Source organism: Ambystoma mexicanum, chromosome 5q (assembly GCF_040938575.1).
Source record: "Ambystoma mexicanum isolate Mex_15411 chromosome 5q, UKY_AmexF1_1, whole genome shotgun sequence".
NCBI lineage: Eukaryota > Metazoa > Chordata > Amphibia > Caudata > Ambystomatidae > Ambystoma > Ambystoma mexicanum.
In genome coordinates, this window is record NC_090933.1 from 940554851 (window position 1) to 940580352 (window position 25502).

Here is a 25502-nt window from a genome sequence, read left to right on the forward strand (position 1 = left end):
CATTGAGATCCACCCCAAAAATAACCAGCTGAAACTATTCTTCGACTACCAATAGGAGACAAGATCGGTTAAACAATGAATTAATACCTCCAATGGACAAACTCCCTTATGCTAATAACTATTAACCAACAGGAGACAGAAGTCTTCTCCAGGGACAGAAACATCTACCGCCAGAAAGAGCACTATCAATGTCTGCCGAAAACAAAGCACGCAGGGACGTGAATTCAGCAAAAATCAAAAGAACATTCGTACAATTTAAACAGATTGGGACTGAATCCCCCAGCAAACTTGAAAGTTCAAGGATATTGCGCTGTAAACTGTTGGGTTTGTCTTGACTCCTCCCCCACGATTTAAATTTAATTTTATTGATATTTTAGTGAACAATGAATTTAGGGAGTCAAAATCAATAAGTGCCGGCCCCCATCACGTATCAAAAGATACACCACTGCCGCCACTCACCCCTCTGCTCAATAGGTGTATACAGTTTGTTGAGGAGGTTTCCCAAATTCAAGTTCGACCCCTCACCCTTAAAGCATCCACCCAGCTCCCAACGTCCCAGCTTTATGAATCGCAGTTGGTTAGCAATTAGGAGCTGGTGGTGCGACATTCCCCAAAGAGCACCGACCCCCCTGATCCCCTATGGGCCATTTCCCCTCTGTCTGTCCACCCGCATCTTGGCCCGCTTGTTTATAAGGGTGTTTTTACACAGCCCCCGCCTAAGGGGCAGCAACAGACGGTTGCCGTGAAGTAGTATGGCCACTGGAGGGCGGGGGGAGGGAGGATCATCACAACCTCAGGATCAGTGAATATTGTGTTATACTCAATTTGCCCCCCCACCTCCACCCTTCCCCTAGAACTCAACATTGAGACCCTTTGTGCCTCCACCTCAGAATTGTTACCGCCGAGGGCCCCTTCACGGGTTAGGACGTGCAAATGGGCACCTCTAGGGTTTATATCGACCACAGCATTCGAATGAGACACCCCCCTGTGTCCAATAGCTGGGTGGGCTTGGTCGAAGGTTACTCCTGGGGGTAAGGCCCTGTCACCGCGGATCACAAGTTGCTTGCTCTGCAAGCAGTGTCAACACTTGCAGCTGCTTTTTTCTGCAATACCCCACTTTCTTTTTACAAAGTCAAGAATCGCAAGGTTGCACATATATTGGCGTGATGAAATGTTTTTCCTTTGTGCAGGCTTCTGTTTTTTCGACTTCTTCCCCCCCGTCCACCTTTTGGCGAGTGAGTAGCTGGTGGATCAGGAGGCCACTCTTCCCTGTCTTGCAGTTTCAGATTATCTAAAGAGACCCCTTCAGGACCCTCCTTCGTACCTTGCAGTCTGGCACCCTGACGCAGAAGTCTCCAAAAGTGAGTCCTCGATGACAATGGGGTCTTCTTTATCTGGCTCAATAGGATATTCCCGTTGCTCAATTTCCATAGGACCGACTTCCCTTTGGGCTATGTGTGCCAGGTAGGCCTTCAGATGTTTGACTTTTGTGTTGATAGAGTTCAGCATTAAAGCATGCGTCTTCACCTCAATACCATATTGGGGGCTGATAGAAAATAGTTTGACAGTGCCATCCACCCCTCTTAGCGTATAATGAATTGTGTTAGGGAGAATTCTCAGAAATGGCTGATTTCCCTTACCTAATGAGTCCCTCAGCAGCTTTTCTGGATTTCTAGGGTTTATTTTTTCACCTGGTAAGAGTGTGAGCCTTTTTCCCACTCTTACATGCGTTTTGCTGTGTGTGTTTTGACCATTTGTGTGATCTTGGGCTCTGGAGCCTCACCTACTCCATGCGCATCATTTTTTTGTGTGTTACACAGCACCTTCAGTGTAGTGACACAGGGTTGTCTTTTAGACGCCAATTTACTCCATCTTTCTGGAACTGACTACTGTCTCCCAGAAACATGTAAAGTTGACATTAACTTTATGCAGTCTCTTTAAATCAGAAACCCAGTACACACCATCTTACATGGAGTATTGGAAAGGGTTAATTCTTATCCCTTTGTGTCTGTTTCTCTTGGAGCACTGTTTCGCTCCCTTTTCATCAAGACTTGGCTGGTGACAGTGGTAACTACCCTATTATTCGTACCGCGGTTATCTTATACAACCATGGTATTGTTTAGGCTATTTTATTAGCCTCGAACATAAACCCGCTTGACCAAATATATTTTATTTCGGCTCCGGCTGGGTTTATTCGCCATTTCTTTTTGTTAAAGTATTTCTTGTGTTTTACTCTGTGTGCCAAACTAGGTTTGGTCCCATTGTTTCCCCGTCTTTTCGCGGGCTTCTGCACAGAAGCCCTCTTTAAGGCGCCTGAAAGTCTGGGTAGGCAGGCAGGATGTAAGGGTGGGGTTTTAGGACCCCTGCCATGGGTTCCCTTGGTAACCGACGTCACACTAATGTTTGATTAACTGGGTGACTGTCCTTGCCAGGACAGCCACCCTGCTGTGTGATTGACCGTCAGGCTGTGTGAATGGGGGAGAACTACATAAAAAGCAGGTCTCTGGGACTGGAAAGGCAGTCGCCACTGGAACAAAAGAACCAACGAGGAGCTGATGGAAGAGGACCCCGACAACGACTGAACCGCCCGGTGAAGCCCTGCTGCAGTTCCGAATCTTCAGAATCGGACGACAGAAGATCCTCCAGGAAACTTCTTCCCTTGAGCTGGTGGGACCAACCAATTTGCCCAAACTGGAAGCCAGGACCCCTCTTCTGGTCAAATCCGCTGTACAGAGCTACAGTGGGCCAGATAGCCAGGAAGGTCGGACCCTGCTTGGGTTTGAAGGAGCGCACCTTTTATTCGTTGCTTTGCACTGGTGCTGGTTTCTTCCCTGGGTAGTGCAGGACCCTCCAGTCTTCCTACTTCTTGTCAGTCCGACAGTCGCTTCAGGAACCGTGAGCCTGCAGGAACTACCCGGAACATCCGCCTCAGCTACAGCTCCCTCTCCTTTTTAAGGTACTGTGCAAATCCGGTTGTTTATTTCGTTCAGCCGCGGTGATAGTGTTTGAAATCTATCTCCAATCCGAGGGCTTGTCCTTCTCTTCTCTTTGAATTAACTTTTCTGCCAACCAACCTCGTCCGGGACCCGTGGCACGAACTTTACTGCAAACTACCCTGAACCTTGTGATCTTGAGCAAAAGACTTTTGACCCATTGACTTTGGCCCTAAGCCTTTTCTACCTGATTCTATTACTGTAGTTTCTCTTGCTCAATTGCCTCGAGTACTTACTTGTTGGTGTGGTTCAATTTCTATTAACTTCGTCTTTCCCTCCCTTTTAACCCTTTAAGTGCCATTGTTGTCCCCCCCCCCAGTGCCACAGGTTTTTTTTTAAAATCGCGGTACCCACCGCAAAACCCGCCCAACATTTCCCCCGTCATTAACCCCTTAAGTGCCACCGACGAGCCGGCTCGTCGGTGGCAACCTGGAGCGGTTTTTACCGACGAGCCGGCTCGTCGGTGGCATTTAAGATGTTAAATAGCTGGAGTGCCATTTTGCTCCCACTTCATTTTGTGAGCTTAACTTGTCTGGAACTTATTGGGAGTGGTGAGGTGTATTAGGAGTATGATTTTTAAACTGCTTTACTTTAGTGAAATGTTATATAACTGATAAGTGAATACATGTATATTCTTTTACTTGGAAACTTTGGGTCAGTGTTTGTTGGAATCATAGTAATTGCTGTCCTTTGTGCAACTATTTGATACTGCTCACTTGCTCTTGAGATAAGTCTGGTCTGCTGAGCCATCGCTACCACTTTACTGTGTAGTACAGGCTTGTACCAAAGGTGAATTTGTATATTCACTTGTGGTCCTAATTGTGTGTGGTGTTCCCAAAGGGTACTGCATATAATTCTGCCTAACAATTGCTCACCTTTCAAATATTCAGCAGCTCCGAGCACAGGAACAGGTTTTCACCCTATATATGTTCCTACACTCAAAAGGGGCTGGCTACTGCCAGCCCACCAATCCCATGAAAGGATTTAAAACAAAGGTTTTGCAGCCTGCCAATCAGGTTGGCCCCCAAAACAGCTAAAGACCCAGGCTCACCCCCCACATGAAGTGTAGTGGCTTACCCAAGTCCAAGAACCAGTCTAAAACCAGCACAAACCACCATGGAGGCTGCCATCATGAGCTCACAAAGAGCCCATGTGGGAAAACTTGCCAACTTATGCCCTGCCTTATGGTTTCCCGGAACAAAGGCAACCCCTAAATCAAAATGGCCAAGAGTAGGACTTTAAACATCTCTTAGTATTGCAATGGCTAACATGAAGGTACACTGGACTTCCGAAGCAGGAATTTTCACTTGCCCCCTGGTGAAGACCAAATTAAATACTCGCTGCCACTAGCCTAGTCCTAAAAACCAATGTAGGGTGACACAATAACCCTATGGCAAAAAGGGATTGTGCACCTTATGTGGGACTCAATACCATATACCTTGGACTAAGGTAAAAAGGGATGTAGTATCAGGGGAACTTTCAAAGTTCCCCTGACCACCAAACTAAATTAGGAACCGCAAACAATAACAAGGGAAAAAGTAAAAGGAGTAGAGGGGTCCAAAAATTAGACTTCAGATGCCCAGCCAAAATTGGATTCCTCGCTAATAGGGTGCATAAAATGACGGGATAAACAAAGGAGTCGCCGATCTAGAGCGCAGCAGACATGGACCCCCTGGCAGCAGGGAAAATGTTTACAAGATCAGCTGACGGAGGGAAATATATTGAAGATTAGGAATCTGTGAAAGGAAGCAAACTATTAGAAATATAAAAGTCTACTAAAAACATACAAAACTCCCCAAGTCTACAAGAGTCACGGTTTATTTTTTAAACGGCTGTATTGTAATGTATATTACTTTTATTTTTACATGATACACTTACTTGTATGAGTTCCTTTGTTGGCATTCTGAACGCTGTCAAGGTTAGGTAGTTTATCATTTGAAAGAAAGGCTTGTGCAACGGCCGTATAAAAACTTCGTGCCACACCACTACCCTCTCCTGGTTCATCTTTAAACGTAACTTTAACTCTGTGTACTACCAATGGGCTTGTAGCGCATCTTCGGCCAAAGTGATTGTTGAGCTGCCTCATTGTCTGCTGAATTAGAAGGTCTCGATCTCGGTCAACCTAGAACAGACAAAAACAATTAGATAAACTATGAAGTACAAGTTAATTATGGCCCAACAATCTGCATACTGCCGATTAGGAAAGAGTCTCACATTTCTGCTTTTCTTCCACTCGTTCTTATTTTACTTTTAGCACTAAATTGCATTGTGTTCAAATATTACTTGGATCGCACACCTATAGTATTGTTTGCTTAGGTAGCCTCAGGCTGCCTTTTTCTAATTGAGTATTTCTGGCACTATGGTTTATGCAAATGCTCTGCATGCCCCTCGATGCACTATGTGCTGATGCTTTCTTATCTGAAAGCTTCAGAGATGTTCATGATAGAGCTTCGGACAAATGTCCCAACGAAGACTGTCTAATGTCTCTGCAGTCCTCAAATGCAGGTAATGGGAAAACAAATAGTATTAAAACAGTTATCGGTGATACTCTACCTGTGGTGCAAATCATCACCCAGGGATCCATAACCCCAGGTAATGGCCAATCGATGCCTTTAACTATAAAGAATGAGGATTTCTCAAACAACTTACCCAACAATACAGAGCCTCGTCACAATTACCCGATTTAAAAATTGCCCTATTGAAAACCCGCTCCCTAGTCAAACACAGGGTTGAGGTGGACTACCTCAGTAAGGAACAAGTTACTTACCTGTAACTGTTGTTCTCCAGCATGGGTCTGGCATGGATTCACATGCTCATGAATATTCCCAGTCGTCAGGCTGGGAATCCTCGGTAAAGAAAAAATCAGTTTCAGTTTTGTTTCTGAAATGTCTTTCTCCTAATAACCAATCACTGGTCTCTGGGTCATACTGCCCCCAGCCAATGACTGCCCTCTACCTAAGCCCCTCCCTCTGGCAGCCATCTTCAGATTTGGTAGAACGTAAAGTGGCAGTAGAACCAAGAGAAGAGCCGCAGAGGGGTAGGAGGAAGGGTTTGCATGTGAATCCATGCCCGACCCATGCTGGAGAACAACAGTTACAGGTAAGTAACTTGTTCCTTCTCCAGCATGGGGTCTGGCATGGATTCACATGCTCATGAATACAAGAATACATAGCAGTACACACATGCACAACCACGGGAGGTGGCAAGGCTCAACATTAAGCAATTACATCAACTCAACATTAAGCATCTCTTACCCCTTCACCAGGCCCACCTTCAGGCGAACAGGTTGCGCAGCACTGCCTGGCCGACTCTGGACTCCTCCCTGGTATCCCGGTCGCTGCAGTAGAATCTCGTGAAGGTGTGCGTCGACCTCCAGGTAGCAGCCCTGCAGATGTCCAGCAGGGGCACACCAGATAGGAACGCTGTGGTAGCAGCGATCGCTCTGGTCGAATGGGCTCTTGGACTGCCGGGCAACGGTTGGTTTGCCAACCGGTGACAGTGCATGATGCAGCCAGAGAGCCATCTGGAAATGGAAGCCTTTGAGAGGGCCTTCCCTTGGTTCACAGGTCCAAAGTTCACAAACAGCGGTGATGTCTTTCGAAAATTCTTCGTGCGGTCCACGTAGAACTTCAGCGCTCTAGCTACATCCAGCGAGTGAAAAGTCCTTTCGGCCAGCAACGAAGGCGACAGAAAGAAAACAGGTAACACCAAGGGCTCGTTGAGATGGAAGTCCGACGGCACCTTGGGCATGAAGGAGGGGTGCGTCCTCAGCACCACCCTTGTCTCAGGGTAAGTTAGGTATGGAGGCTTGCAGGAGAGGGCCTGGATCCCTCCCACTCGTCATGCGGAAGTGATGGCCACAAGAAATGCTGTTTTCCACGACAGGTACTTCAACGGTGCCGAATGCTGCGGCTCGAATGGCGGCCCCATGAGCCTGGTCAGCACCACGTTGAGCTCCCACGCCGGGGCCGGAGACTTCACCGGCAGGAACGATTGGAACAGTCCCTTCATGAACTCCTCCACCAGGCGATGGGACCTCAGAGATGAGCACCCCGGAATTCTAGTGTAGCGGGAGATAGCTGCCAGATGGATTTTAATGAAGCCATGGGCCAGCCCCGCCTTGGCCAGCGATAGCAAGTACGGCAGCACTTGAGGGGCCGTAATAAGCAGAAGGGTTAAACTTCTGTGCCCGGCACCAGACAGAAAACCTCTTCCATTTGTGTCCATAGCACTTGAGAGTTGAGGACGCCCTGGCCTTTGCAAGCACGTCCTTGCAGTCCGGCGGGATATCGTACCCTCCAAACTCTAATGCTGCAGGAGCCAGGCCTGCAAGTTCAGCGACCCCGGGTCGTGGTGGAGGATGGCACCTCCATCTCTGAGGAGATCCGTGTCAGTCAGCAGTTTGACTGGGGGGGGGGGGAGGCGCCGACATGTCCAGATGGTCAGGGAACCAGATCTGTCTCGGCCAAGCCAGTGCGACGAGGATCATCCTGTACCAGGACCGTCTGAGTTGATGAGTCGCAGCAGCAACAGCAACGGTGGGAGCGCATACAGTAACAGGCCGTCTCAGGGGAATGAGAAGGCATCGCCCATGCTCCCCGGCTGGGGAAACCTGCTGGCGAACCTCCGGCACTTGGTGTTCGTCGCCGTCGCGAATAGGTCGATCTGGGGATTGCCCCATCGTTGGAAGAGTAGATCCACTTGATCCTGACACAGTTCCCTCTCGTGGCACGAGCGCAGTTCCCTGCTGAGTGAGTCGGCGATTGTGTTCTTTATTCCTGCTAGAAGGAAGGGTACCAGAAACATCCCTTGGGCGACGGCCCAGTGCCATAGATCCTGGGCTTCCTTGGATACGGCTGGGGATCTGGTGCCTCCCTGCTTCCGGATGTAGAACATCGTGGGGGTGTTGTTGGTGAAAATCCTTACCACCTTGCTCTTGAGGGACAGGAGGAACGACCTGATGGCCCAGATCACGGCTCGGAGCTCCAGGACATTGATGTGTAGTGACCTCTCCTCCGGGAGCCAAAGGCCTCTTGCGTGGAGATCTCCCGTGTGCGCTCCCCATCCCTCCAGGGAGGCGTCCGTCGTCACCGTCTCCTGAAATGCCGGGGTCTGGAAATCCATACCTCTTGCCAGATGCACGCGGTTGCCCCACCATCGGACCGCTTGGCGGAAGGTCTCGTTGAGCGGGATCCTGTCTTCGAAGTTGCCCGCTGACTGCATCCAATGGGCGTCGAGGAACTCTTGCAGTGGAATCATCCGCAGCCTGCATAGGAGCACGAGGTAGATGCATGAGGACATCATGCCGAGAAGGGACTTGATGGACCTCACCCTGGCCATGTCCATGGTCGAAAGCCGTTGCACCTTGCCCAGGATGGCCTTCGTCCTTTCCTCCGACGGAGAGGCCAATCGCGCCACTGTGTCGAGCCTGGCTCCCAGGAACAGGGTGACTTGCGACATAACCAAGTGGGATTTCGAGAAGTTGATGGAAAATCCCAGATCCATGAGCAGTTGGACGGTCTTCGCTGTGTGCCCGATGGCGAGTTCTCTTGTCTTTGCTCGGATGAGCCAATCGGCCAGGTAGGGGTAGACGCGGATCCCCTGCAGGCGCAGCCGCGCCGCCACTGGTGCTAGGCACTTGGTGAATACCCTGGGTGCAGACTTCAATCCGAAGGGAAGGGCCTTGAACTGGTAGTGTCGCCCTTGGACTACGAATCTGAGGAACTTTCAATGTCATTTTAGAATGGGGATGTGAAAGTAGGAATCCTCCAAGTCCAGCCACGATAGGAAGTCGCCGTCTTCCAGCTGGCCCAGCATGTGCTAGAGGGGGTCCATCTGGAACTTCTGGGACTTGATGTACTTGTTTAAACGACGAAGGTCCAGGATGGGTCGCCAGCCGCTGGTCTTCTTTCTTACGAGGAAGTATTGTTAGTACACTCCGGAGCCCCGGAGCCTCTTTGGGACGATGGCTCCTTTCTTCAGCATCACTCTTACTTCCAGCAGCAGTTGAGGGATGTGGTTTTCCTTCCAAACTCTAGGGGCATCGAGCACCCATCGGTCGGCAGAGATGGACTCCCACACGCTGATGAACTTCGCCAGCAGGCCTCCCACCGGGGTGCTCAGGTGGGGGCCCGACACTATGGCCGGTACAGTCCTGCTTGGCAGCGGCCTTGCCTCCTGGGCGACGAGATCTTCCCGACTTGCCGCATCCTATGTAGGCTAACACAAAGGGAGGAGGGAGTTGTCCCGTAAGCAGTAAAGAAGAGGGACTAAGAACTATACTAAACCAATAGGGTGTGTACTGCTGTAAATTCAATTTAGAAATTTGTTCAAGTAAAAAGTTATTTATATTGAGTGTACCGCAAGGGTATCACTCCAATAGATTGTAGGCTGTTACAGACTCAAAGCAATCAGGGTAGTCTCATTTTTGAAAAACAGTGAAAATATTTATTTAACAAAAAGATATGAATGATACATGAACAGCTAAAGAAAAAACAATGTGATAAACATATAAATGCATTTGTCTATTAGTTAGAAGGTTAATAGTTGAAAACACAGGAATACAAATATAGGTTTTTCTTTGAATTTTTAAACAGAATAAACAAAAGAGAACACTGAAAGAAAACGGACAAAATGCTTACAATGCTGAGTGGTGACCTGAACCTAAGCCAACATTCCTATTTATGGCTTATATTTAGCCACTGCACAAGTTGTTTTCAAAGGATTGGCAGAATTAGGGTTGTTCTATGTCCTTCAATTTATTGACAGGTCTGCCAAATTAAACAAATGGACCCTTTCTGGGTTACTACTGAGATTGCTTAGAGAGAAAGTCAGAAGCCTAGAGGCACAAAAATCACCAAATCGATTGACTGTGGGTATGCAGGGAAAGCCAGGCGCGTTGTTGGCCGGAGAACCCGGTGCAGGGCGCCTGGATGGGTGGTTCCGGGATGACCCACGACAGGACTACATCAGAGGGGATTGCATTGGAAAAGAAACCGCTCTCTAAAAAGTAAAAAATGAGAGAAAGATGCAGAGACACGGGTTCGAAAAAGATGCTAGTGGCAGGAGAGTTTTTAAAATTCATTTCAGAACTACCTGTCAATGAATGCTTGTGGTGAACGCTGCAAAGGATATGTTCCTGAAAAAGCGTTATTCGATACACATGGGATGAGTCCTAGGACCAGTGGTTGGCATCAAGGGATGAACCTGTGGATAATCGAATATATGTAAATATGCCTGACTAGAAATTTAAAAAGGCACATAAGTGCTTGTTAGCCCAGTGAGAATTAGCATCTGCCTACCTTGAAGAGCAAAGTGACGTTGAACCCAGCTAATGGTTAGCTGTGGTGCTTGATGTGAAAGGCAAACAACCTCCTGCCTTCAAAGGGGAAGGTGAGAGAGCGACAAGTGCTGTCTCTGAAAAAAGGAAGCAAAAAGAGGCGTAAATGAAATGTACAGCCCGAAATCCGGGTCATAAAAAAGGAGGGGTTTGTTTGCAACAGAAGTGTTTAAAAACTTAAAAGGCTTAAAAAAACGGCAAAACCGGACGGGGTTGGTGACAGTCTTAGGTTGAAAAACGAGCTGAAAATCTTACCGCTGGTGACTGAATCCGTCCGGCACTGCAAGACGCTCGAATGCGTATGCTTGCAAGTTGCAGAACGCAGAGCCTAAGGAGAGGGCGGTGGTTTGAAAAACCGCCTACTATTGGGTCTCGTCAAACAAGAGACTGGATTGGTTGGAGGCCGACATGCCTCCGATCCGGTGAATTTGATTGGATGATGGCGGCCCAACCCCTGGATGGCTAATCCAACGCCGCTCATGCGTCAGGGGTACAGTGGTACGATAAAGTAAACCCGCAGGCCTAAAGAGAGGCTTGCGGTTACGTGAATGTCTGATGAGTGATGCTAAGGCTCATGAAGCCAGACACAAATCGGGAAGTATTCCCGGAAAAATTCACAGTCGTAAAATATCAAGGGAGATGAAGAGTGCAAAATCGCATATGAAGGCAGGCGAGCAAATGGATCACGGGCAAGTGCAGAGAAAGTTGAGACTGGGCAATGTTTACTTAGCGAGTATCAAGGTCAAGTAAAAATGAATGCGAGAGGCACAATTTTGAGAGCAGCTTGTCTGCAGTAAATTCCAATTTAAATAGCCTCAGTCTGCTCTTATTGGTGTGGTTGGATAAAGATTATAGAAACCGCAGAGAGACTAGGTGGTTTAAAGCAGGAGGAAGGGAAAAGGGGGGGTGGAGCAGAAAAAATGCTCAGGATATGGGGAAGAATTCCTCATTCAGCCTGTTGGTATGGGTGGATAAGCGGTGAATCCAGCGTGCCTCCGTCTGAAGAAGACAGCGGGACACATTGGGAGTATTTTTGACTACGTCTAATATCCACCAAAAAATGTGGTTGGCATTGGCAGAATGCTGTAGTTCAATGTAGTGACTTACAAGAGGTGCGGATTCTGTCCGGCACCGAATTCTTGAACAATGCTCCGAAATTCTAATGTGAACTGGACGAGACGTTTGTCCAACTTATCGGAGACCACAGGTACATTGGATGCAGTACACTGCTTGTTTGGCTTTACAGTTTGTCATAGATGATAGGGTCAAAATTTTCGGCCCAATATTGAACTCCTTGAGTTTTTTTGTAAATTGGCAGACAGAACAGGATCTGCATGGAAAATGACCAATAGTTGTTCTAAGGTCCCAGAGTCCTAGTCTTGGGGAATCCTTCTTGAAATTCGAGTGAACGAGTTTGTCGTGGATGTAGTCCTCTTGCGAAGAGTAGCGGGCCACCTGGCTGGACGTCGAGGAGCCGCCGCCCAACCCTTTGGAGGCACCTTGCTTGCCTCCGGAGTTTTGAAAGGGGTGCCGTCGTTGCTGCAAAACCCCCAAGGCCCGAGCCGTCTCCGTGTCGGCCTTAATGGCCTGCAGTGACTTGTCCACTGTCTTGCCAAACAGGTTGTTCCCGTCGAAAGGCATGTCAAGAACTCTGGTCTGCACATCTTGGCAGAAATCAGTTGCCTTGAGCCAACCACGCCGGCGAAGGCAAACGCTGTTGCCCATCTGGCGGGAACCGGTGTCAGCAATGTCCGTGGCCACCGTTATGGCGTGGTCCGACGCCACCTCGCCTTCCTGTAGGATCTCCAGGGTCTCAGCCCTCTTGTCATCCGGGAGCAAGTCCAGCAGGGGAGCGATCTTAAACCACAGCTCCCTGTCCTAGCGGGCCACAATCGCAAGGGCGTTGGCCGCTTTAATCGTCGTCGCCGCCGACGAGATGACCCGTCGTCCCATGGCGTCCAGTTTCTTCCCCTCGCCGTCAGGCGGGGAGGTCGAAGTTGAAGCCGTTGCCCCCGCCACTTTCTTCTTGGCCGCTGCAGAGATGACCAAATCTGGGGTCGGCTGCGCCGTAAGGCACATGGGGGCGGAATCCGGAACCCGGTACTACTTCTCGTACCGGTCTCTTGGCAGGAGTCGTGGACAGGTTCTTCAGGAGCGACAGCCCCTCTTCACAGATGTTGTCGAGCAATGGATCCGAGAGGACCGGCTTCCTCGTGGCCTCACACCGTTGCTAGAGGAAACCTTCCTTCTGTTCCTCGGGGCAGAGCTGGAAGAGCTCGGATGCCCTGCCGATCATGGCGTGGAAGGAGCCAATTTCGGCTGGCGGGGAGGTCCGAGGAGGTGGGTATTGGAAGGCCCATCCCATCGTCACCACCGTCGTCATCCGTCCCCGTCGTGGCCGTCTCTGTTCCTGTGTCATCCCTCGGATCAGGGGAAGGAGATGAAAGCTGTGAAGGCTGGAAGGGCGGGGGGATGAATTCTCCTCCGCTTGCTTGGAGGGCTTCCCGACGGTCCAGGCTCCGCTGGATCGTCCGTTAGGGGTACGGGCAACCTTGTCCTTATCTCCGTGCACAAGGCCTGGATCGCCATCAAGATTGCTCCCGAGTTGTCCTGTGGCCCAGGCACCGGCTGCGATGGGCGCGACGGTTGGGGAGTGGAATCCTCCGCCTCCATGGGCTCCTCGTCGGCACCACCGTCGCTTTCTTCGTCTGCCTCGTCGGGATCCCTCCCGTGGGACCAGAACTCCTCGAACTTCTTGTTCAGGATCTTCGTGACTCCAGCCAGCTCCTCTTGAGAGGCTGTATCTGTGTCCGTGATGGCCACCAGCCCCGTCCCTCTTTTTCCATCAGGGTTTTCACAGGGGTCTTATTGATGGGTTGAAAAGAGGATTCCCTCCGCGATGGCAGGGAAACTCTTGGCCCCGAGGTTGCCTCCACTGCGGTAGCCTCCACAGGCTTCGCCAGGGCCGCCACGACTCCCTCGATAGAGGCCTAAACCGGGTGAATCATGGCCTTCACGACTTTGGACGGGCTTGAGGCCTTCACCTTGGGGGGAGGGTCACCGCCTCGCTCCCCCTCGGCTGTCTCCGTGGGGATCGCCCGGGACTTCTCCAGAAGCTTACCCGGATTCTCTGGTTTCCTCTTCCCCGAGCCAGAGCGTTGGCTCGTGGTTGATGGCGTCAGTGAAAGTGCGCCCTGCCTGGCAACCGAGGAGCCCGAATGATCGGCGCTCCCGGTGCCCGCGGTGCTTTGCCTTTTGTTGGGCCCCCGTCGCGGGAGCGCCCTCAAAAGGTCATAGAAGACCGCTCAGATTTCTTCTCACCTACCGCTGGGCTCTTCCCTGCCAGCCAGTTGGTGAGGCGGATACGGCGATCCCTCATAGTCCGTTCCGACATGTTCTAGCAAAATGCACAGTCCTTCTCCACATGCGTTATGTCTTTGTGAAGGCTGTAGAGGCATCTAGAATTCTCGTCCTCCTTGAAGACATTCTGCAATCCGCATCAAAGCAAGCTCCTGAACAGCTTGGATCCAGGCGTCGTGTTTCCTTTGTCCTGGGCCATGTCCACGTGCGGTAGGCCTCAAAGATCTTCTGGAATCCTCCAAGAAGCGAAACTCGACGAAAACCTCGCCCTTGAGGGGCGTAGGAAATTCCAAAACGGGTCACCGTTGATCGGAAGTAGAAACGGTGGAGCTTGAGTCTCGATTGACCAAAAAAATGAGATGAAACTCTTTGAAAAGTCGCAAAACGCAGTAAAAGCTCGAGAGCTATAGCACGAGGACTCCCAACACTTGAACGTGCGGTAAAAATCTGAAGATGGCTGCCAGAGGAGGGGATGAGGTAGAGGGCAGTCATTGGCTGGGGGCAGTATGACCCAGAGACCAGCGGTTGGTTCTTAGGAGAAGGACAGTTCAGAAACGAAACTGATTTTTTCTTTACCAGGATTCCCAGCCTAACGACGATGAATATTCATGAGCATGTGAATCCATGCCAGACCCCATGCTGGAGAACTCTGATATTCATCTAATGGCCATAAGAGACATGGTTTAACAAGTCAACTAATATGGCAGCTCTGAATTCAGTTTCCCAGACGTTTAATATCTTCAGGGCTGATCGTAACGGCCAAAGGGGAGCTGGGGGGGGGGGGGGGGGTCTGTCATATGGTCACTCACCTGGAGATTGAAGGGTGCGGGAGTCTACTTGTGAAGGTTAAAACAGATAATACTTCTGTGGCAATTCTTACTATTTATAGACCACCCAATAATATGCCTTTGTTCAAAGAACAATTTCTCGCTCTTGTCAATATTATCACGAAAACTACATCTACCATCGTTATCCTTTACGATTATAACTACTGGGCTGAGGATAAAAATCATAGACAAATCTCTTTGTTCTGCATTGAACACTACTAATTATACTCAATTGATCGAAGAGCCAACCCATGTTAATGGTCATACCATTGACTGGGTTCTCACACATCGAATGAAAGTCTCCAACATTACCCATTTACTATGCCCTTGGTGCGAACGAGGCAAGACGAATCGACAGCCGAGTTGAGGTGCACTACTCCCACTATCAAAAGTTTTTCTTAGCACCTGACGCTGGAATGTATATCTATCTGATGAGGAATATAAGGGAAGAAGGCAATCCAATGAATGAGTAGGTTTACTTACCTGAACTTGAAGTTTTTGACTCTGATTAATCATAATAACTGGCATAGAAACCCACCCATGAAGTACAACTTTGGAACTGGTGACTGGTTGTACTTTCAAAGAGCTAGGGAAGCTATTCTATGGTTACTCTAAAGCGTCTTTACTATTTTTAATGCATCCGTGTACTTACCCGAGTTAGAGTGGTTATTGAATCAAATGCTATTCTATATCTCCTATGGGTAAATGTGTATATCTGTTTGAAAGAGTTGGTGTGACAATATGTGACTAGAGGTTTTACTTGCTTAGTGTGCAATTGAAAGGCCTAACAAACGGATTGTATATTTTCATACTTGCAGGCCTAACTGGAATTATTGGTGTTGCTCTGTGTGTACTCACACCTTTCCTGAGACTATATCTTGCCATCCTGCTACCTACCTTGATTTGGTTAGGATAAACTGTCTCCCTAATAAAGTCTCCACTTTTACAATTTGGGGTGGCCTCCTAAAGCCCCCTCTGCACCCTGGCCGATTTTGGAAATCCATCTTAAGAGGGGGGAGGTGAAAATGAGAGGAGGAGAAGAGGAGACAGGCGAGTGAGAAAAAGGCAGCGAAAGTGTCATCTGGAGGAAAATGGCAGCAGAATGATCAGATTACCCTGCTAGGTCACCTAGGAAGTAGAACATGAATAGACCAGACACAGTAAGGGTGACTTCACTTTTGTGAATTGGCACTGCATTACGACTTATTGGCATAGTCAGATTGGAGTAGGGTTTTAGGAGCCCCCTCAATGGCTGGGGAAAAGTTTACACAGATTCCAACTAGAGTGCAACACTAATTACCTGGTTTCACAACACCATTTTTATAATTATAAATGAAAATAGATTCGATTTGTCTTGTGTCTCCTTGAATAACCTTGTCACAACAGTAATCAATGGAAGTAGGACATCACAGATCAAAAGTTTGAATCTTACTTGACTTTTTGTGGCCTGAAATAAACCTACAGAAATAGTGTTCTCTTTCACAGCTTTCGACACAATATGCACTATTACTACCACCTAGTTCTAGGAAATGTCATTTCTATTGCTACTGTGAAGGACTAAAAAATAAGGGAAGTCACCATGTGCATATTGATGAAAGGCTGGCAGGTACCCTAAAAATAAAACTTGTGTTAATAGGCCAAATTACACAATAAAACACTGTTATTAAAAGCATAACTCAAATGATGTCTTATGATAGTGTACCTCTAATGCTAAATCCCTTGTTTGCTGGTTTCTAATTCGTTCCATTTCTCTGCGGAATTTTGACTCCTTCACTTCAAAGCCACCCAATTCGGTCAAGATCTGCATTAAAAAATTAGAAATATACATATTTCAATGTGTACAATCTGAAATATATTATTCTTAATACCTAAAATAATGAAAGTGCACACAGCTCTTTGAAAAAAATGGTGATTGTTTGCCTAAAAAGAACAAATTACTTACTGTTGGTAAACTGATAGATTTTCATGCCATGTATTCCTCATCTTAGATGTATTGTGCAGCAGCACTATAGCTGAAACTTTTTGTCCAACAGGAGGCACCGCGTAGCTTCAGAGTCGGTTTGAGGGGCAGGTTGGGAGGGCGATGAGGAATCCATGGGAGGAACATCCATCAGAAAGAACCTTACAAGGCGTAAGTTATTTGTTCTTCTAACGGATTGTTCCTCCCACAGATTCCTCATCTTATATAGACTCCCATACCAGTGTTCATTTTGGAGATGGGGCACATTCAGTCACATCATATTCCTTTTACAAAGCATTTTCTAATACTGCTCTGCCGAATCGGGCATCATGACCGTCCACATGTGTCCAGGCAATAATGCTTCGCAAACATGTGGAAGGAGGTCCACGATGCTGCTTGGCAATTATCTGTGAAAGGTACTTCCCTCAGCAGACCTGAGGAAGGTACACTCCTCTAGTTGATTGTGCCCTCAGATCTTCTGTGGCGGATTTGCCTGCTATGTTGTAAAGAACAAATTGGTAAAGTTCTTTCTGATGGATGTTCCTCCCATACATTGTTCAGCGCAGCTGTTCTTTGGCAACTCATCCGCCACTAGGGGGAGCAACCCAGCTCCTTCCTACGCACCGGATGGAACAAGTTACTTACCTGTAATTCTGTTCTTCAGCATGTGTCTAGCATGGATTCACATGCTCATGAATATTCCCTGTCAGGCTGGGAATCTATGGTAAAAAAAGAAAGCAGTTTTGCTTTAAACTGATTGTCTATAACCAATCATTGTCCTTTGTGTCATACTGCCCCCAGCCACTGATACTCGTCCTCCTAAGCTCCACCCCTGGTGCCATCTTCAGATTTGGTAGAGCATGTACAGTGGCAGTATGAACCAAGAAGAGCCACAGAGGGGAAGGAGGGAGGATTTGCATGTGAATTCATGCAAGACCCATGCTGGAGACCAGGAGTTACAGTTAAATAACTTGTTCCTTCTCCAGCATGGGGTCTTGCATGGATTCACATGATCATGAATATGATTACACAGCAGTACATATACACAAACAAGGGAGGTGGCAAGGCTCAATAGAAGCAATACAGTTACACCTGGAACAGACTCTTCAAGCAAACAGGTTGCGAGCACCACCTGGCCGACCTGGGACTCATCTCTAGTAACCCAATAGAATGTCATGAAGGTGTGAGTGGACCTCCACGTAGTAGCCCTGCAGATGTCAAGCAGAGGAATACCAGAGAGAAAAAGCCATTGTTGCTGCGATGGCTCTGGTGGAGTGGGCTCTCGGCCAGCCTGGTGACAATGAGTGATGCAGCAGGAGAAACCTGGCGATGCAAGCCTTGGACAAGGCCTTCCTATGGTTCACAGGACCAAAGTTCAAAAAAAGCTGGGAAGTCTTCCGTAAACTCTTTGTGCGGGCCACATAAAACATCAGCGCTCAAGCCACATCTAGCGAGTGCAAAGTCCTTTCAGCCGGCGATGAAAGTCAGAAAAAACATGTAACACCAAGGGCTCGCTGAGATGAAATTCAGACAGAACCTTGAGTATGAAGGAGGGGTGCGTCCGTAGCACCACCCTCGTCTCGTGGAAAGTCAAGTAGGGCCACTGGCTAGACAGGGCCTCAATTTCACCTACTCTCCTGGCAGAGGTGATGGCCACGAGGAAAGCAGTCTTCCAAGACAGGAACTTGAGCGGGGCTTGATGCATCAGCTCGAATGGGGCCTGTACTAGCTTCGTCAGCACCACTTTGAGTTCCCACGCCAGATGCACCTTGATGGAGGCGTGCGGCAGCCCCAACTTAGCCAACGACAAGTACGGAAGGACTTGGGGGGCCGTGACCCTCAGAGGGTTAATCTTCTGCGCCCGGCACCAAGTCACAAAACGCTTCCATTTGTGTCTGTAGCACTTCAGTGTTGACGACGCCCTGGCGAGGACCTCCCTGCAGTCTGCAGGCAGCTCGTAGCCATCAAACTGTAATGCTGCAGCAGTCAGGCCTTCAGGTTCAGCGATCCTGGGTCCTGGTGCAGGATTGCGCCTCCTTCCCTGGTGAGAAGATCCACGACCACTGGTAGCTTGACTGGAGGGGACGCCGATATGCTGAGAAGGTCCGGGTACCAGATTTGTCTTGGCCACGCTGGTGCGGTGAGGATCATCCTGTACCGGCACTGTCTGAGTTGATTGATGACTCGTAGTAGCAGCGGCAACGGAGGGAACGCATACAGGAACAGGCCGTCCCAAGGAAAGGATAATGCTCCCCCCCCCCATGCTCCTCGGCTGGGGAAAACTGCTGGCGAACCTCCGGCACTTGGTGTTTGCCGCCGTCACAAACAGATCGATCTGGGGACTGCCCCACTTGAGGAAGAGGCTGTCTACTTGATCCTGCCGAAGCTCCCACTTGTGGAAAGAGCATAGCTCCCTGCTGAGGGAGTCAGTGACAGTGTTTTTTATTCCCGCCAGGTGGAAAGGAATGAGAAACATCCCCTGGGCAACGGCACAGTGCCAAAACACCTGCGCCTCTCTGGAAAGCGCCGGGGATCTGGTGCTCCCCTGCTTCCGGATGTAAAACATTGTGGTGGTATTGTCCGTGAAGACCCTCATCAATTTTCCCATGAGGGATGGAAGAAATGACTTGATGGCCCAAAACACAGCCCTTAGTTCCAGTAGGTTGATGTGTAGCACCTTCTCCTGCAGCCACAGGCCTCTGGCGTGGAGACGTCCAGTGTGTGCTCCCCACCCTTCCAGGGAAGCATCTGACATGATTGTCTCCTGGTATGGAGGGCTCTGAAAATCTGTGCCTCCGGTGATGTTGGAGCGCACGTCCCAACACCTTATCGCTCGACTGAACTCCTTGTCAAGCACAATCCTGTCTTTTAAGCTTTCAGACACCTGAATCCAACGGGAGTCCAGGAATTCTTGGAGCGGTCGCATCCGCAATCTGCAGAGCCCCAGGTAGATGCATGACAAAATCATGCCTAGCAGCGATTTGATGGTCCTCACTATGGCGATCCTCAGGGCGAACACCCGTTGCACCATGCCCAAAATGGCTGCTATCCTCTCCTCTGAAGGAGCCGACAGACAGGACACTGTTAAACCTGGACCCCAGGAGCAGCGTGTTCTGAGATGGAGTCGAGCAGGATTTTGCATAGTTCACCGAGAAACCCAGATCCGTCAGCAGCCGGACGGTCCTCTCTGTGTGATCGACAGTGATGTCCTTTGACTTTGATGAGCCAGTCATCGAGGTAAGGGTGCACATGAATTCCCTGTAGTTGCAGATGGGACACCACCGAAGCCAGGAACTTCATAAAGACTCTGGGTGCCGACTTCAGTCCGAAGGGGAGAGCCTTGAACTGGTAGTGCTTCCCTTGTACGACGAAGCGCAGGAACTTGCAATGTTTTACGTGAACGGGGAAGTACACATCCTGCAGATTCAATGATGACAGAAATGCTCCCTCCTCCAGTTGGCGGAGTATGTGCTGCTACGCGACAGCCTGAATTTCTGGGACTTGAGGAACTTGAGTCGTAGATCAAGGATGGGCCTCCAGCCCCCAGTCTTCTTTCTTACCAGAAAATATCTTGAGTAAACTCTGGCGCCCCGGAGTCGCTTCCGAACAGCTCTATCACCCCTTTTCTTAACATGGCCCGAACCTCCAGCAGGAGCTGAGGGATGTGTTGTTCCTGCCAGGCCATCGGTGGTATCCGCGGACACTTTCGCTGAAATTCCAAAGTGTGTCCGTGGGCGAGAGCGTCTGGCACCCATTGATCCGTGGGGATGTTTTCCCATGAGCTGATGAAGTTTGCCAGCAAGGCCTCCCACCGGGGTGCAGGGCCCGATGCCATGACCGGTTTAGTCCTGCTTGGAGGCCAGTGCGCCGCCCTGGGAGCCTTGATGACGACTGCCACTTCCGAAGGCGTGGAACGACCCCTGTAGGCGTCATGGGTCGTGGAACAGGAGTGTTGCCGGTAAGAGCACAATCCACCGCTGACACTCTTCAAAGACCTCCCCGGCTTCCCGCCTGAGGGACGAAAGGACGGACTGTGCTGTTGCAAACGTGGTATTGTTGTAGGCTATTATATTAGCCTCGAACTTTAAACCTGCTTGACCAAATGCTTTTTCTTTTGGCTCCAGTTGGGTTTATTCGCAATTTGTTTTTGTTAAAGTCCTTCTTGTGTTTTACTTTGCGTGGCAAACCAGGTTTGCCTTCTTTGCTCACTGTCCTTTGGCAGGCTTCTGCCAAGAAGCCCTTCTCTAGGCACGTGGGTGTCTAGGTGGGCTGAATGTGAGGGAGGGGTGTAGTCACCCCCTGCACAGGGTATCCTAGGAAACCCAAGTCGCACTTTGCCATGATTGGCTGAGGTGGTTGTCCCGGCTGGACAACCCCCCTGCTGCGTGAATGGGGGATTTTCGCATAAAAGGCAGAACTCTTGGGCTAGAAGTCAGAGTCGCCACTGGAACTACAAGGAACCGAAGAGAAGCGGAGAAGAAGTCGGCTGCTGCAACTATCCCATCCCGGTGAAGCCCTGCTGCAGTCCTGAGCCATCTACCCTTCGACGACCAGAGAAGATCCAGTCCGGAGTCTTCTTCCCCTGAGCCTGGTGGGGATAACCAGCTCATCTACAGCCAGAGGATCCTCTTCATGGTTGAAATCGCTGCACACTGCTATAGTGGTCCGGATAGCCATCTGAAGAGCCTCTCCTGTTTTTAAGGAGTGCACCTTTTATTCACTGTCGCTGACCCCTCCAGACGTCGTCGTCCTTGCCGAAGCTCCAGGAACCGTGGTTCTGCAGGAAACTACCAGGAGCAACTGCCATGGCACCAGCTTCTTCATTGAATTAGGTACTGTGTTCTGCTTGAGGAATTCGGGTGAATCCCTTTGTCCTCCTAAAAGGCTTGCCCAAATCTTCCCTCCTTCTTATAACTTTTGCTTCCTCCATTGACAATATCCAAGTACTCCTGGCTATGTTGAATCGTGAACTGTCCGACTGTGATCCTCAACAGGAACCCGGTTCCACTGGACACTGGCTCCGGCCTATTGACTCATGGACAGAAATTCAAGAGTGTTCTCCGAATCCATCTGCCTTGACAAAAGTATTGCCTATGATTTTTGCCCCCAACTCTCTCTGGATATCTCAGGTGCTAAGTGTGTTTTTGCCCCGGTAACATTTCATGCCGCGGATACGCGTTTCTTTAGTAAGACCAAACTGTCATTACTGTCAAAAAGTTATCGTATATGTATTCCCTCTAACGTCTTCTGTTTCACAACATCGGTCTCTTAAAACATAGGGTACTTACCTTGAGTTATACCAGACAAAGTGAATTGGTTTGTTGTAGTATATTTTACGTGTGGTTTTGAATCAATAGAGGTGATGTGTTTATAACAAACGGTTTAAAAAATAAATGTACTTCTATTTTTTACCTGAAACCTTGAGTCAGTGTTTGCTTGAGTCACAGTAATTGTAGTCCCTTTGTGTAATCTCTGCTACTGCTCATATACTCTTGCGATAAGCCTGGCTGCTCTGCTACTGCTACCACTTTAACATAGTAGTACAGGCTTGGACCAAAGGTAAACTTTTATTACCATTTGTAGTCTTGTGTGTAGTGGTCCCTAAGGGCACTGCACAGGATTCAGCCTAACAATCATGGAGTGGAAGGGTCCCACTTCACCCAGCGGTCAAGCCTTTGTGTCTTAAGAGAGTCCACAGTCCTCTGTGTCCGTCGTAGCCGTGTCTGTCCCTGTGTCCCTAGGGGGCAAAGGCAGTAACGGTTGGAGTGGAGAGGTAGGGTGCCTCCTGCTTTTCTTCGGCAGTGGTGGCCCCAGGGTCAATGGGGTCGTCGCTGGTGGTGCCGTCAGCATCCTCTTCTGAATCTCTGACACCAGTGTGTCGAGGGTCAAGAGAAAATCCTGCGACAGGTCTCTGAGTGGTGCCCGTGGGGTAGGGCCACTGGGCCCAGCGCCTATGTCGTCGCTCCCTACACGGTCATCGCTGCCGCCTCCAGCGGGCGACCCCTTGATGTTCTCGTCGCCCATCTCCTCCGGGATGGTGTGGACGGAAGCAATGTCTTCCTCGTCGGATGAAGAATTCTCTGTGCCCTCTAGCTCTTTCACCCCACTCCCCCTTATCTGCGTTCTGAGGGGTCGGCTTTGGGCTGAAGTCCGGTATCCTCCTCTCTGGAGTCTTATCCACTGGCTTGGCCGATGCTGCCCACCTGGGTGGGAGCGCCATCCTGGCCACCACCAGGGTACCCTGGGCCAGGGCAGCCCCTTACGGCAGCAACCATCTCTATGGAAGAGGACGTCTTGGCCTGGACCACCTGGGCCTTGGCTGGCAGCACGGACACCTTGTCCTGCTTGGCCTTCGGTTTCTCTCGCAGCTTCCCCGGGGCAGCAGACTTTCTCTTTGACAAAGAGCGGGAGTGATGGCTGGAGATTGAGGTTGATGGAGACGGAGAATGCACCCCGACCATGGTGGGACCGCTTGTGCAGTCACCCCGGCGGAAGCGGACTCGCAGTGCTTGGCCTTTTCTTGGGCCCCCAGGGATGGAGCTCCCTCAAAGGACTTAGAAGCCCACTCTGGCTGGCTGGATCCGAATGAGGAATGCCCTTGTGGACCACACGGGGTAGAGGCCTTGGCCTTAAGCCACGTCGCCAGTCAGATGTGTCGGTCCTTCATTGTGTGCTTGGAGAAGCCACGGCAGATCTCAATCTTCTTCCTTGTGCGTCGGGTGTAGACAATACAGGCACGGGGAATGCTTGTCCGTGAAAACATTCCGCAAACCGAAGTTGGTGCATAGCTTGAAGAGGGAAGCTCTGTCCTTTTCCAACATGATCCGGCGCGGTATAGGCCTGATGGACTTCTGGAAACTTCCAAGAATAAACACTCAATGATTTTTGCCCTTGAGGGGCGATGAAAGATGCCGAAAAACGGATCCCCAATAATCGAATGGATAAGCGATGGAGCACACGGGCTCAATTAAGTTCTCCTACCAAAAAAAGTGCGAAAAACACAGAAAGCCAGAAGAGCGAAACACGAGGACTCCCAACACTTGATCATGCAGTAAAAATCTGAAGACTCCCAGAGGAGGGGCTTAGGGAGAGGGAAGTCACTGGCTGGGGCAGTATGTCCCAGAGCGCAATGATTGGTTTATGAGAAAGACAGTTTATAAACAAACGCAAAACAGTTTTTTTCTTTCACCGAGGATTCCCGACCTGACGACAGGGAATATTCATGAGCATGTGAATCCATGTCAGACCCCATGCTGGAGAATGTCCAAACTCTAGGGCTGCAGGAGCCAGGCCCTGAGGTTCAGCGACGCTGGGTCGTGGTGCAGAATCGTTCCTCATTCCCTGCAGAGAAAGTCCTTAGGTAGTGGCAGTCTGATGGATGGTACCACCAATAGACGTAGCGGGTCTCAATACCAGATTGGCCGCAGCCACACCAAAGCATCATCCTGCAGTGACACGGTCTGAGAGTTGATCACTTGTAGTAGGAGTGTTGGAAAAGCGTATAGGAATAGTCCCTCCCAGAGGAACAAGAATGCATCCTCCATGCTCCTCGGCTGCAGGAACCTGCTGGTGAACTTCGAACACTTGGAATTTGTTGCCGTCATGAACAGGTTGATCTGGGGTTACCCCATTAGTGGAATAGAAGATCCACCTGGTCATGGCGAAGCACCCACTCATGGCAAGAAGGTAGCTCCTTGGTGAGAGAGTGTGCGATGGTGTTTTTAGTGCCCGATAGGTGAAAAGGGATAAGGCACATGTTCTGACAAATGGGTCAGTGCCAGAGATCCTCGTACTCCCTGGAGAGCGCTACAGAGCGCGTCCCGCCCAGCTTCCAGACGTAGAACATGGTGGTGATGTTGTCCGTGAAGATCCTCACCGCCTTACCCCTCAGCGATGGCAGGAAGGACTGGAGGGCCCAGATGGCGGCCCAGAGCTCCAGGACATTGATGTGAAGTGTCTTTTCTACCGGCAGCCAGAGGCCTCTGCGTGCAACTGTCTGGTGTGAGCCCCCCACCTTCCAAAGAAGCAACCATTGTGACTGTCTCCTGGTAAGGAGGTACTTGGAATGGAGCCCCTTGCATGAGATGAGAGTGCAAGCCCCACCACTGTATTGCTTGGCGGAACTCCTCATTGAGGGTGATCTTTTCCATCCAGGACCCTGAGACTTGCAGCCACATCGCATCCAGAAATTCCTGGGTAGGCCTCATCTGTAGTCTGTAAAGGAGGATGAGGTTGATGCAGGAGGACATTATGCCCAACAGCGACTTGACGGCTCGCACAGTAGCCGACCGTGCCGACGACAGGTGCTGCACCTTCCCTAGGACGACTACCACCCTTCTCTTCCAAGGGAGATGCCAGGCAGGTCACTGTGTTGAGCCGGGCTCCCAGAAACAGAACGTTCTGCAATGGCTCCAAGAAGGACTTTGGATAATTCATGGAGAATCCCAGATCCGTCAGCAAATGCAGTTCTTGCTGTGTGCTGGCTCGCCAGAGCATGGGAGCGGGTTCAAACTAGCCAATTGTCCAGGAAAGGGTAGAGATGGATGCCCTCGAGACTAAGATGCGCCTCCGTCAGAGCCAAGCACTTCGTGAAGACCCTCTGGGTCAATTTCAGGCCGAAGGGAAGTGACAGGCCAAAGGGAAGTGATGAACTGATAGGGTCACCCCAGGACCTTTGCAGCGTTTCCGATGAATGGGAATGTGGAAGTAGGTGTAGAGGAGCAGTTGCAGGCCTCTGCAGGAAATCTCCACCGCCCCCCCCCCTGCCTCCTATATGTTGGAAGTCTGAGATTGTGCCGTGTTTGACAGCAGCAGTTTTGCCAATACCAGAGCATATATTCGAAAGAAGATACCCATTGAAACAACCCTATCGAATGTATCCCCGAAGAGACGAGAATCTGAGGGAGGAACACCCTGAAGGAATCTGAAAAAGAGCATAGAAAGAAGCTAGTGACATCACAAGAGACACGTGCAACGTCCCAAAATATTGACTGAAGAGGATGCATGGATCCAACAGAAACTAA

The 25502-nt window shown here is 49.8% G+C and overlaps 1 protein-coding gene across 9 annotated transcripts in view; it reads right to left on the minus strand.

The window, feature by feature from the left end:
* The window catches only part of UBR5 (ubiquitin protein ligase E3 component n-recognin 5), a 2447509-nt gene that overhangs the window by 618919 nt on the left and 1803088 nt on the right, over positions 1–25502 (minus strand). For all 9 annotated transcript variants that reach the window (XM_069621460.1, XM_069621458.1, XM_069621459.1 and 6 more), the window contains 2 exons: positions 16222–16320; positions 4872–5115 (listed from right to left, as the gene is read on the minus strand). In XM_069621460.1, the coding sequence (XP_069477561.1) occupies positions 4872–5115; positions 16222–16320 (343 nt within the window). The remainder of the gene's footprint in view (positions 1–4871; positions 5116–16221; positions 16321–25502) is intronic.